This window comes from Balaenoptera borealis, assembly GCF_965194805.1.
Source record: "Balaenoptera borealis genome assembly, chromosome: 19".
Taxonomy (NCBI): Eukaryota; Metazoa; Chordata; class Mammalia; order Artiodactyla; family Balaenopteridae; genus Balaenoptera; species Balaenoptera borealis.
In genome coordinates, this window is record NC_138878.1 from 2,157,947 (window position 1) to 2,169,653 (window position 11,707).

The window sequence follows — 11,707 nt, forward strand, 5'->3', positions numbered from 1 at the left end:
CCCTGAAAGACTCGATTCATGCAGTGTAATACAGTGTGAATAAGGAAAGGGGCACCAGGAAACAGTATGAATCATACCAAGAATGAAACTGAATAAAGCAGGAAGAATATAGGTTAAGGCACTTCTGTTTAGTTTTTCTCTGATATATATATCTCTTAATTGAAAATTAAAATTTCTCCCCCATTTACTTTTTGGTAACACGTTTTAATGCTGATAAAACCACTCTTTCATTTCTAGGTATTTGGCTTCATTACCTTCTCACATATTAAAAAATGACCATGTTAAGAAATTTTTCAGCACTTCATCTCCCACCCAACAGCTTCAAAGTCCAAGTGAGTTTGTAAAATGTAATTCAATAAAAGTAGAAACATTTTTATGGTCTGTAAATAAATTATATCTATTTTAACTTGTAGGTCCTGGCAACCCTTCCCTGTCTAAAGTCGGTACCATGATGGGCGTGTCTGGAAGGTGAGACTTCTACCATGTAACCAACACATTTCCAGTCAGCCTTGTTACAGAGCTTACTTTTCATTTTGTGTAAATAGTTGTTTCTAGAGTTAAGTCATTCTTGACCTTAGTCTTGAATAATAATATTGAGAGAAGAATTGGATAGAGATAATCCACTTTTTGATTTCTTTAAAAAAAAAAAAAAAAAAAGTGGTTCTCTGAGCCCCTGGAATTAGAATTCCCAAAGACCCTTATTGCAAATGCCAGTTTCTGGGCCCTGCACATTCTAGGAAACCAAAATTTCTGAGAATCTTCATTTCTACAAGCTCCTGGGGAGTGATTAAGCCCATGAAGGGCCAGAGTTGCTACCCTAGAGGCCCCTCTGCCAGCACGGGGCCCGACACTGATGGTGGCAGTGCTCGGGTGACAGACAGCCTGCACATCTGGACTGACAGCCAACATTAAAATGGGCTAACATCACAGACGGTGTGTACACGCGCGCGCACACACGCACGCACACACACACGGTTCTGTGAGCTCTAGTCAGGTCTTTGAAGGTGCCGACTCTCTTCACCCTCTGCCTGGAGTGTGTAAACATGTAATATGTCAGTTTGCAGTTTCGTGTGGAAGGGGCAGGGACAGAGAGTGATGCTTTTGCTCCTTCCAGCTTTCTAGAATTTACTTTTCAAAAAAAAAAATTAATTTGAATATTAAAGATTTTGGAGTTAGTTTTAATATATGATTATCAGTATCATCCTGTGATAGAAGCAACAGAAAGAAACTAGGCAGCAAAGCCAAAAGTCTGGTGGTGACACACAGACGTGTACATATACATAATACGTACACACGTACTCAAGCGCAGCATCTAGATGGGTACATACACGTCTGTGCACGCACACGTCCACGCCTACAGATGTTCACCCCAGGGTGATGGTGGCAGTAGCTCTGGCCCCAGCAGTGGACATGGCTGCAGATGCAGTCCAGGCTGTAGGAGCTGGTCCTCGGTGGAGGCCGTGGTCTTTTGAAAACTACCTGTCTGCTGTCCTCGCAGGCCTGTGTGCGGAGTGGCCGGCATCCCGTCCTCTCAGGGCGGCGCCCAGCATCACGTGCAGCACTCGGCCAGCGCGTCCGCCTTGCCCCACTGCTCGCACGCGGGGGGGGCGGGCCCAGCTCTGGCCTACCGGACCCCGATGGACAGCTCGCCCGCCATCTTGATGCCTTCCAGCCTGCAGGCCCCGCAGACCCAGGAGCAAAATGGGATTTTAGACTGGCTTCGGAAACTGCGTTTGCACAAGTACTACCCCGTCTTTAAACAGCTCACGATGGAGAAGGTACGTTGGTTACTAGCAGGCAGGGAGAATGTGCTGCTTGTCTCAGGTAACCCGTCATTCTTTGGACCTCGTTCCTAGAGGAACTGAGTTGGGTTTCTGCAGCATGTGTGTCGTGGAGGTCATACCACCTGGTCCTTAACACCTGCGGATGTGCGTCCCCACAAGTCCCGTGAGCTCGCTGGAGGGGCCGTGGATTTGAATTTGGAGGCTACCTGCAGCTGAAGCAAAAACTGGATCACAGTTGTTTGTAAACAAACAGCTTTCTTAAGATAGCTTGGGGTCTTCCCAAACGAGACGCTCACTGTCTGTGACTGAGGGCTGTGTCTCCAGCAGCCCTTCAGTGGGTAGAGGTAGTGAGTTGTGGGCCCCGCGTCCCCCTTTCTTAGACGCCCCTCAGCATAGCCTTTTACAAGAGCCCAGTGCAGAAGGGGTGTCTGATTACCTGTCTGCATGTAGGCTCCTAGAGCTAAAGGAATAGATGGATTTTACATCTTTCAAGCAATCCTACATAGCAGTTATCTTTTACAATACAGTTTTGACAAGGACCATTTTTTCACTGTTAAAAAAATTCTGAAATTTCTTAAGTTTCAGTGTCACTGGTAAAAGTAAATTGGACCTGAATGTGATGTTTGAACTCTGAGCTCCCCCTGCTGGATGAAGTGACTTGGTGCCTTTTATCTCTGCAAACGTTTCGTTTGTCCAAAAATCTGCAATTGAAGAATCTAGAAATCAAGCTTTTACTGCTAATAAAGAACACATTTTAAGTAACTTTTCAATACTCTCAGTTTAGGATTCACAAGTCTTAAAAACAACAGATTTTGCTAACCTTTGTCATGATCAGTTTAAAAAGTTTTAGTGTAATGTATGAGTTGAAAAGGCTAAGATCACAAATCATGGTATGGACCGTTGTGAGAACCAAGTATCATCTTTTTTCTTAGTATGAGGCCAGTGCGTTAGGTCGCCGTTCAGTTTGGATGGCATCTACTTTTCTGGATCACTGGCTACCCAACAAAGTTGCTGTTGTCCCTAAAATGACCATGATCTCAAGAAAAAAGAGCCACTAAAGAAGACTGCTCCTGTCTGTTGGAGGGAGAGCCCCGGGAGGGGAGACACTTCCACCAGCTGCATCTCTGCAGCAGTTGAGACGCAGAACACTGTCTCAGTCTCCTGCCCGCATAGCACGGACCTTCCAGGTGCCCAATCTTCACCCAGCTGTCACTCGGAGGCCTGTGCTGAAGGCTCAGTGGACACAGCCTGTGACCCTCAGACGCACAATGAGCGTCTTATATTTTGGACCCTGGACACCAAGTCATTTAGCAAGTAAATGTTTCACAGTGTTCCCCAGTCTTTTATTATCTAGTTAAGTTTGATCTGTTTACATATCCTAGAGGTAGAATACGTTTATGAAATTAAACTCCAAGTTCTTTGTTTTCAGAATCCTAATTAATTCTCAAACTTTGTAATTTGTTTCTTCTGTGGAAGTTTCTGAGCCTTACGGAAGAAGATCTAAATAAATTTGAATCCCTCACCATGGGAGCAAAGAAAAAACTCAAGACTCAACTGGAGCTGGAAAAGTGAGTGTGAGATTGTTTATGAAGTGTGTCTTCATTTTAGTTTCTAACATGCGGAACAGATGCTAGGACTTATTACTGCTGATTGCTTATCAAACCTTAATTAATGCTCTTAAAATTCTACAAATGTGGCTTTGGTTTGCTAGGAAGGACCCTTTAGAGTGAATCTGACAAGTCAGAATGCGTTATCTTCCACCCTGGAGATTATTTTGATGGAAATCACCCTTCTTAAGTAGAGACTGTGAAACACGGAGAGGCTCTACAGCAGAACTGAACGCTCGCTTGTTGGTGTGCTTTCCTGTCGCACAGGGAGAAGTCAGAGAAACGGTGCCTGAACCCCTCGGCCCCTCCCCCAGTCAGCAGCAGCGGAGTGGCCCGCGTTCCCCCTACCAGCCACGTGGGGCCTGTGCAGCCGGTGCGAAGCAGCCATGCTGCAGGTGGGTGGGGCCGGGCGCGCCTGGACCCGGGACCCTTCGGAGGAGGGCCAGGCCACAGGTCACGCCCCTTTCCCCTTTCTGTTTTCTAGTGCTTAGAGTTACTTTTCACTATTTTAGTTTATTTTTAAATTAATTAATTAATTTATTTATTTATTTAACTTTTGGCTGCGTTGGGTCTTCGTTGCTGCGCGTGGGCTTTCTCTAGTTGCGGCGAGCGGGGAGCCACTCTTCGTTGTGGTGCGCGGGCTTCTCATTGCGGTGGCTTTTCTCGTTGCAGAGCACGGGCTCTAGGTTCGTGGGCTCAGTAGTTGTGGTGCATGGGCTTAGTTGCGCCACGCCATGTGGGATCTTAGTTCCCTGACCAGGGCTTGAACCCGTGTCCCCTGCACTGGCAGGTGGATTCTTAACCACTGAGCCACCACGAAAGTCCCCAGATTGGGACTTTTCCGTTTCCATTTTCTCGTACTTAAGAGTTACTTTTCATTATTTTAGCTTTTATAGTTCCTGCGACAGGAAAATAGAAGGGACGTTTGGGTTAGAAGCTGGAGACTGGTGACTCGCCTGAAGTGGTTTGGGCAAAAGCATTAGACCCAGAAACTGCTCTGGTGAAAGGGAAAGAGTAGGAAGTATGCGAAATAGATGAAAACCTCTCCCCCGACCATGGCAGGTGTGGAGAGGTGGCTTTAGGCCGTTGCCCTGCAGGTCCGTCCTGAAGTCCTCGATGCCAAACCACCAGCCTTCCTCCTCTTCTCCCTGCCGTCCTCTCCTCGGTAGGAGGTGGAGGACCACGGTAACAGCTGCTCTGCTGTTTTCCTCATGCACTAGAAACATCAAGAGTGACAGTAAACCAGGAAGAAAAAATGTCAGTGCATCTTTTCAGTGCTTATTTGACTGAAAAGGTCTTAGGTCCCTGGGCCTCAGAAAACGGAGGTCTCTGTTTGTGGAGGGCGGCTGCTGTAGCACCCGGTGGCTTGGGGGTCCTTTTCCTGTCCTTCAGCGTTTGCTTGGGGAGGCTGAGAGCACAGCCACGTGTGCGTCTGCCGCCTGGCGAGCTTGTGGGCCTCAGCCCTGTACGAACAGGGACAGGATGGGACCTGGCTCCTTGGGATGGCTGTGAAGATGAGCACGATAGGCATGCATGCGGGTGGGAGAGGAGGGCGCAGTCGACGCTGGCTGGCACAGCCCCCGTCGGCGTCCCGTGGCTCGGGGACCTCGGTGCCGCCTTTGGACTGTCACCTGTCGCTTGTCCGCAGCGCTGCGGGTGGAGGTGGAGCAGCCCCCTCACCAGACGGCCCGGGAAGGCAGCTCCTCCGAGTGCTCCAGCTCCTCGCCCAGCCCGATGGGCGTGCAGGCCCGGGAGGAGAGCTCGGACAGCGCGGAGGAGAGCGACAGGCGTAAGGACGCCCCGCGTGGCTCGCGCTCTGCTGCCCCCGCCCTGGCCTGGGGAAGCTGTGCTGACGCTGTTCCCACCCCTCTAGGTGTGGAGATCCACTTGGAGGGCTCTGACAAGGAGAAGCCTGTGATGCTGCTGAACCACTTCACTTCAAGTTCCGCCAGGCCCACAGCCCAGGTCCTCCCCGTGCAGAACGAAGCAGGCTCCAACCCGTCGGGCCACCACCCGCTGCCCCCGCAGATGATGACGGCGGCCTCGCACATCGCGCCCATCCGGATGCTGAACTCTGTGCACAAGGCGGAAAGGGGGGCCGCGGACATGAAGCTCCTCTCGTCCTCTGTGCACTCGCTGCTGTCTCTCGAGGAGCGCAGTAAAGTCTCTGGACCAAGAAGCGGCATCAAAGTGGACAAGAGCTTTGGCAGCACCATGATGGACGTGCTACCCGCGTCCACCCCCCATCAGCCCGTGCAGGTCCTTTCTGGACTCACCGAGAGCAGCTCTGTGTCGCCCACCGTCTCCTTTGGTCCCCGCACCAAAGTCGTCCACGCGTCCGCCCTCGACAGGGTGATGAAGCCGGCACAGCAGCCGGCCCTGGTGGTGGAGACCAGCACTGCTGCCGCAGGGACGTCCAGCACCGTCTTCCATGTGGCTCGGCCACCCATCAAACTTCTGGTGTCTTCATCTGTCCCTGCAGATTCTGCCATCTCTGGGCAAACCTCCTGTTCTGGCAACGTGCAAATAAGTGTGCCCCCTGCCATAATAAACCCTCGGACTGCTCTGTACACAGCCAACACCAAAGCTGCCTTCTCTGCGATGAGCGGTGTGCCCGTGGGCCCCCTGCAGGGCAGCTTCTGCGCAAACAGCAACACTGCCTCTGCCAGTAGCCACCCTGCCACGTCCTTTGCAAACATGGCCACCGTGCCCAGCTGCCCCGCCCCCAGCTCCAGCCCCGCGCTCTCCTCGGTCCCCGAAAGCAGCTTCTACAGCAGCAGTGGCGGCGGCGGCGGCTCCCCCGGGAACCTCCCCGCCTCGGCCCAGAACCACCACCACCACCACCACCATCAGCAGCAGCCAGCGGCACCCCAGCAGCCTGCGCCCGCCCCGCCCCCCGGCTGCGTCGTGTGCACGTCCTGCGGCTGCAGTGGGAGCTGCGGCTCGAGCGGCCTAACTGTCAGCTACGCCAACTACTTCCAGCACCCGTTCTCGGGGCCGTCCGTCTTCCCCTTCCCGTTCCTGCCCTTCAGCCCCATGTGCGGCAGCGGCTACGTGGGCGCCCAGCAGTACGGCGGCGGTGCCTTCCCGGTCGTGCACTCGCCCTACGGCAGCGGCGTGGGCCCCGAGCCCGTGCTGGGCGGCCAGTCGGCCTTCACCGTCCCGCCCGTGCAGAACTTCATGGGGGCGGCAGGTGTCTACCAGGCTCAGGGCTTGGTGGGCAGTAGCAACGGTTCCGGTCACAAGAAGAGCGGGCATCTGTCGTGCTACAACTGTGGGGCCACGGGTCACCGCGCTCAGGACTGCAAGCAGCCGTCCATGGACTCCAACCGGCAAGGTAAAGGCCCCCGAGGCGGAGGGCTCCCGGCACGCGTGTCCTTTCTCTGAAAGGAATAGTCAACTTCCTTTCTTTTTTTTTTTTAAAGCAAGCAAGAAGTGGTTTTTCAAATGCTCTCTGAAAAAGCACGAAACTCCTGATGGGCTGTGCAGCCCCCAGAAGGGCTGCTTTGGTTCTGAGACTGTCTTTGTGATCTCAGCCTGCGCCTCATTTTAGAGTGTGGCTAGCTGGCTGCGGCCCAGTGGCTCCTTGGTCTGTTATCTTGTGCCACGTGACTGGGGAGCAAGCCTGGGTGATGTAGTGCCACCGCCGGTGTTTAACTGAGAACCGAGGGCGTGGCATGTGAGTTCAGGCACTACAGGTGGAACTCGCTGTCCCCGCTTCTCTTCCCCCGTCTAGAGTGGCAGTGGCTGTGGCCGTGGGTGTTGTGTGGCGGCTACGTGGTGTCCTCACTCCCTGTGCTGCATCTTCTTCCTTCCCCCTTTGCTACTCTTTCTTGTCTCCTTTAGTCAAGTGTGTGTCTGCTGTCGTTACCACACCAGGTTTGTTCTTGCTGTTTTTCTTGGAAAGATTAGGCTGGGCATTGGGAAAACTGGTCCCAGCCCGCAGCTGCTCACGGTGCGACCTTGGATAGTCAGCCACTTGCTTTCTGGAGACTTTTGAGGGTTGTTCCAGACCTGCCTGTGCCCCTTAGTCACCTGGAGAGCTTTACAGACAACTTGGAATCAGGTCTGGTGGCAGGTGGAGTGACTGTGGGCTGTGCCGCCCCCCCCCCCCCCCCGCCCCGCATTGATAGAGGTGGTGCTGCATCTCCTGACGCAGCGAGCCCAGAGGCCCGTGGTGGCGGCCAGGCCTCCCTTGCCCTGTCCCAAGGAAGGGGGCCAATTCTGTGCTGTCTGAGCTCCCAAAGAATGAAGAAACAGACTGGGAACTCTTCAGTCTTTTTCACCCCTTCTCTGATTTGATAAACTTGTTAAGATAACGTCCAGTCTGTGGGGTGGAGCCAGGGGAGTTGGGAGTGGTCAGAACAGGTGGTCTAGATTTCCAGCACCCACATCTTGACCAGTGACTCTGGAAATAACTTTGGACAGATCATGGCAGTAATTCTATGGTGATTCAAATTTGATCTCTTTTTTTTCCCCCTCTCTAGGTACTTTTAGGTTGAAATATGCCCCTCCAGCAGAAAGTCTGGACTCCACAGATTGATATTTTTCTCTGGCAACAGAACACTATTAAGCCATGGAGACCTAAGGAAAATTAAATACAAAACTGAGAAGTCTAGTTGCTGTTGAGCTCAATATTTTTAATCCAAAGGTGCTTTACTTTACTAGACTGGATAGAAAACCTAGCGTAGGAATGCATCAAACTCAGTTTTATTGCCAAAATCCTAGACGGGAGCTTGATGTCAGGACTGGCCTAGTGGGTATCTCCACTGTGGGTGAAAACTGGCCACCTCCACCCTTGGTTGCAATGCAGAGACCTCCCGTCTCCTGAAGAGCATTGCCGTAATTGGTCCTTCTAGGCTCACACGTAATTCCAGGGCAGCTACGTGAGGTTGGATTCGAGAACTGAAGGTCGGAGTTCTCCAAGTGGAGTTCTACCAGTCGGACTCTTGACACCCCTGGTGAGGGAAAATGTCGCCTTTGTTTTGTTCTGTTCTGTTCTGTTTTGTTCTTAAAGTGGTTAGGCACTAATCTCTGGGCTTTTTAAGGATTGCACTACCGAAGAATGTAAACTGATGTCAATCTCTGCAGTTCTGGGAGACAAACTCCCTGAGACCAGTCAGTGCAAGACGCTCAGAGAATCCGTTTTTAGAGTCCGCACCAGCAGGCTACATGATTTAGTACACAACAGAGATTTTAGTATTTCCTTCCCTCCTTAAAAGCACTTGTAGCAGTTTCAGGGTTGTCTTTTTTTTTTTTTCCTGCAAATAAATTTAAACTACATTATTAAGTAGAAATAGCTACTTGCAACAACTTAATTTCTAAAAGGGTCCAAGTCCCAGAGAATCCCTAGTAGTCAAAGCTTTGAGGACACCTTCCTTCCCAGCCCTTCAGAGCTTTGAGTCCTGTCGTCTTCCACCACGAAGGAACTCTGGCAGAGACGCGATAGCAGCACACCTCGTGAGCGGCACTGACGGATGCTGCACGTCCTTAGCCAAGTTTGCAAGTTCTTTTATCTCCCATGGACCCCAAGGACCCCAAGGCTCACTGCTAATGGATTCACACTTGAGACAGACATTTCAACAACAATAATACAGTCCTGTAATCTCTGAGCAAACGATTTGAAATTTTCTCCTGTCAACTTCTTTTGTATTAGGCTGTGTATCAATAGTTAGTTCCGTTAAAAATTACCTGGAAAACTACAATAGAAAGTGGTAAGACTCTGAAAGAGAATACACTGACAGGACAGAGCTACAAGATCTGCAGAAGTCTAGTTTTACCAAGGTGGGAAATAAAGTCCACCACACAGCTCTCAATTTCACCCCATTGCAATGAGAGCTTTTGGTCCGAAAGTTAGGGACTTAAAGCTTCAAGGCTAAAGGGAATTTTCTGCTCAAACAATATTGTTTTAAATGCTAAAGCCTTCAATATTAAAATATTGATTGGTAAGGTCTTGCCCAGGGATTTTCCAGTTGAATATTTATTTAAAAAAAGAAAATCTCAATACTCAGACCACTCTTAAAATGGGACAATCAGCCTCATGTAAAATTGGTGTAAATCAAAAATACCCTAGAATTTGAGGCATTGTGATGTAAGGCTTCAAATTTTGAGATCCGTTTCCTGCTTCATGGAAACTAAAGCAGAAAGTTGTTACATTTTTTTATGAAAGGCTTTTAGTAGAGTTTTTAAGAGTTTTATTTTAGTAGGGTTTTATTTCTATGCAATGCAGAATTGACAGACCTCTGTATTCTTCTCTCTCTTCCTGGTACACAGTATTACATACAGTTTTGAAGTAATGATGATGCTTACAACAGCATTTTGGGGGAGTGTTACATTGATCTCTTAAATTATAAACACTACAAAATGTCAAAATTACGAGAACTGACACAACTTTGCCTTAAAGAGTACTAGACTGGAACTTGTCATATTATGTTTAAGGAAGACTTAGAGTGTTCATTGATGTTTACGATTTTAATATTTCTGAGGGCCGTTACAGTGGCCTGGATATGTGCTGAAAGCCAAACTTTTAAAATTTTTGGTTTTTTAAACAAAGAACTATTTTAAATAAATCCTATTTCAACACAGTGAAATTGTTGAAAACTGTCTCATAACAAAAGAAAAAAATCATATTTAGGTTTTTTGTTTTAGTGCTCAGTATTGGGGAATGAAAGTGTGTCTGTTGTTACCCTCATAACTGTTTTGATAAATATTAGAGGTTAGCGTTAAATACGACAAAAAATTAAAACGAACTTCAATTTGAAGTATGACATTCAAATTGAGGGAAGTAAGTTCAGACATTGTGTGGCTGTGTTCCAGTCATCAGAGGTCTTAGAGAAACTTCCAGCTGTCTTTGAAAGTGCATGTGCAGAGTGACGTCTCCAGTGAGGCCATTCCGAGTTGAGAATGGTAAAACGTAAATGTGAGACACCAGGACACAAAGCATTCAGCTGCCGCTCCGTGAGACCTCTTCCCAGGTGAATCCCATACTTGAACTTGGGAATATTTGCTAGCAGTATTCTCTGATGAAATTTCTCTCCAGAAGCAACCACAGTCAGTGAGCCTAAAGACCATTTGGCATTTCCTCAGAGGACGTCCTCATCAGCTAGAAACAACAGATCAGACTGACCCTTTCAACTACTTAACTATTTTCCTGAAATTGTGGGCTCCGTTTCCAAATGCTGTGGCAACCAGGTAGGTGTGGCACCAGCCACTTTGCTCTGTGTAGTCTGTCATATTTTAAAGTTTCTAACCCCATTTTTTATCTCCAAGAATGGGGAAAGTGGAATGTACAGATTGAAGTAGAATACAACGTTGGGATAAAACACTAATCTTTTTTTTTTTTTTTTAAAGCAGAACACTCAATTTTCTACCTTATTTTCTAATTTTTATTTTATGATAATATTGAACATTGGAAAGTGTATAAATGTTAAAAACTTCTAATTGCTAAAGAGCACTGAGAAAATGGGAGCTAGCACTTAGAATAATAAAGACAAAGCTATTTTCTTGAAAGCGGACACGTGATTGGGTATTTTAAAAAACCAGCATCATTTATAACCTCCAAAAAATTACACGAGTCACCTTGTTAATATAGTAGTTAGTAGGTTCAGTATTTTAATTCACTATTTAGAATTCTAGGTCCTTAATCGCAAGAAGTCCACCTAGTTAGTTTACACTGCACACTGCGTATGGAGATGCATAGCGGGTAGTAACTTTGCCTGACGTTATGCAGCTGTAACGCGGTCCTGTCTGAGCACAGGCTGACCGAGGCGTACATCTATCCACTCACTGCAGTGTTGCTAGCGAGCACTTGCTGAGCAGGAAGTGGGTTGCACCCTCCTCGCTCCCTGTCGTCGTCCCTCTTCCTGCTTCCGTGGTGGCTTATTTGATGCCTTGCTAGTTTTACACACTGATAACTGATGGCGTTACATGTTTAAGTCTTAAAGGTTGTAAGGGAAACCGTGACCCTGCTCAGCTCGACCACCCGTCCCAGTGGATGGGCCTGTGGAACCTGAGCGGGTTGGCCGTCCTTTCCAAAGTGCAGATGACTCCCGAAGAATGAGGCAGGGGACATTTAAAGCCATGGGTTCTGAAGAGGCTCCATTACTGAAAAGTCCCGAGGTTCTGCATCAAAGTGAGTTATCTTTAATCAACACTCGCAAACTACGTACTGTGCTGGTTGAGGCCAAAGGTCAATGTTACTACACTGTTATTGGATGGAGGGGCGCGCCTGCCAGGTCACCCCGGTGTTAAGAAGCCCCTCACATGCGTAAAGTTCTTAGATGCACAAAGACAGGCTTTGGTACTGAAACTGAAGAC

The 11,707-nt window shown here is 48.8% G+C and overlaps 1 protein-coding gene across 2 annotated transcripts in view; it reads left to right on the forward strand.

Moving 5' to 3' along the window:
* The window catches only part of ZCCHC14 (zinc finger CCHC-type containing 14), a 57,089-nt gene extending 47,114 nt beyond the window's left edge, over positions 1-9,975 (forward strand). Inside the window, exons 6-13 of one of the 2 annotated variants that reach the window (XM_082368708.1) lie at positions 238-332; positions 414-468; positions 1,499-1,778; positions 3,261-3,352; positions 3,659-3,786; positions 5,040-5,180; positions 5,265-6,728; positions 7,879-9,975. In XM_082368708.1, the coding sequence (XP_082224834.1) occupies positions 238-332; positions 414-468; positions 1,499-1,778; positions 3,261-3,352; positions 3,659-3,786; positions 5,040-5,180; positions 5,265-6,728; positions 7,879-7,934 (2,311 nt within the window). In that variant the 3' untranslated portion in view covers positions 7,935-9,975. The remainder of the gene's footprint in view (positions 1-237; positions 333-413; positions 469-1,498; positions 1,779-3,260; positions 3,353-3,658; positions 3,787-5,039; positions 5,181-5,264; positions 6,729-7,878) is intronic. The other variant, XM_082368709.1, reaches the window with a different exon arrangement.
* The last annotated feature ends 1,732 nt before the right edge of the window (positions 9,976-11,707 follow it).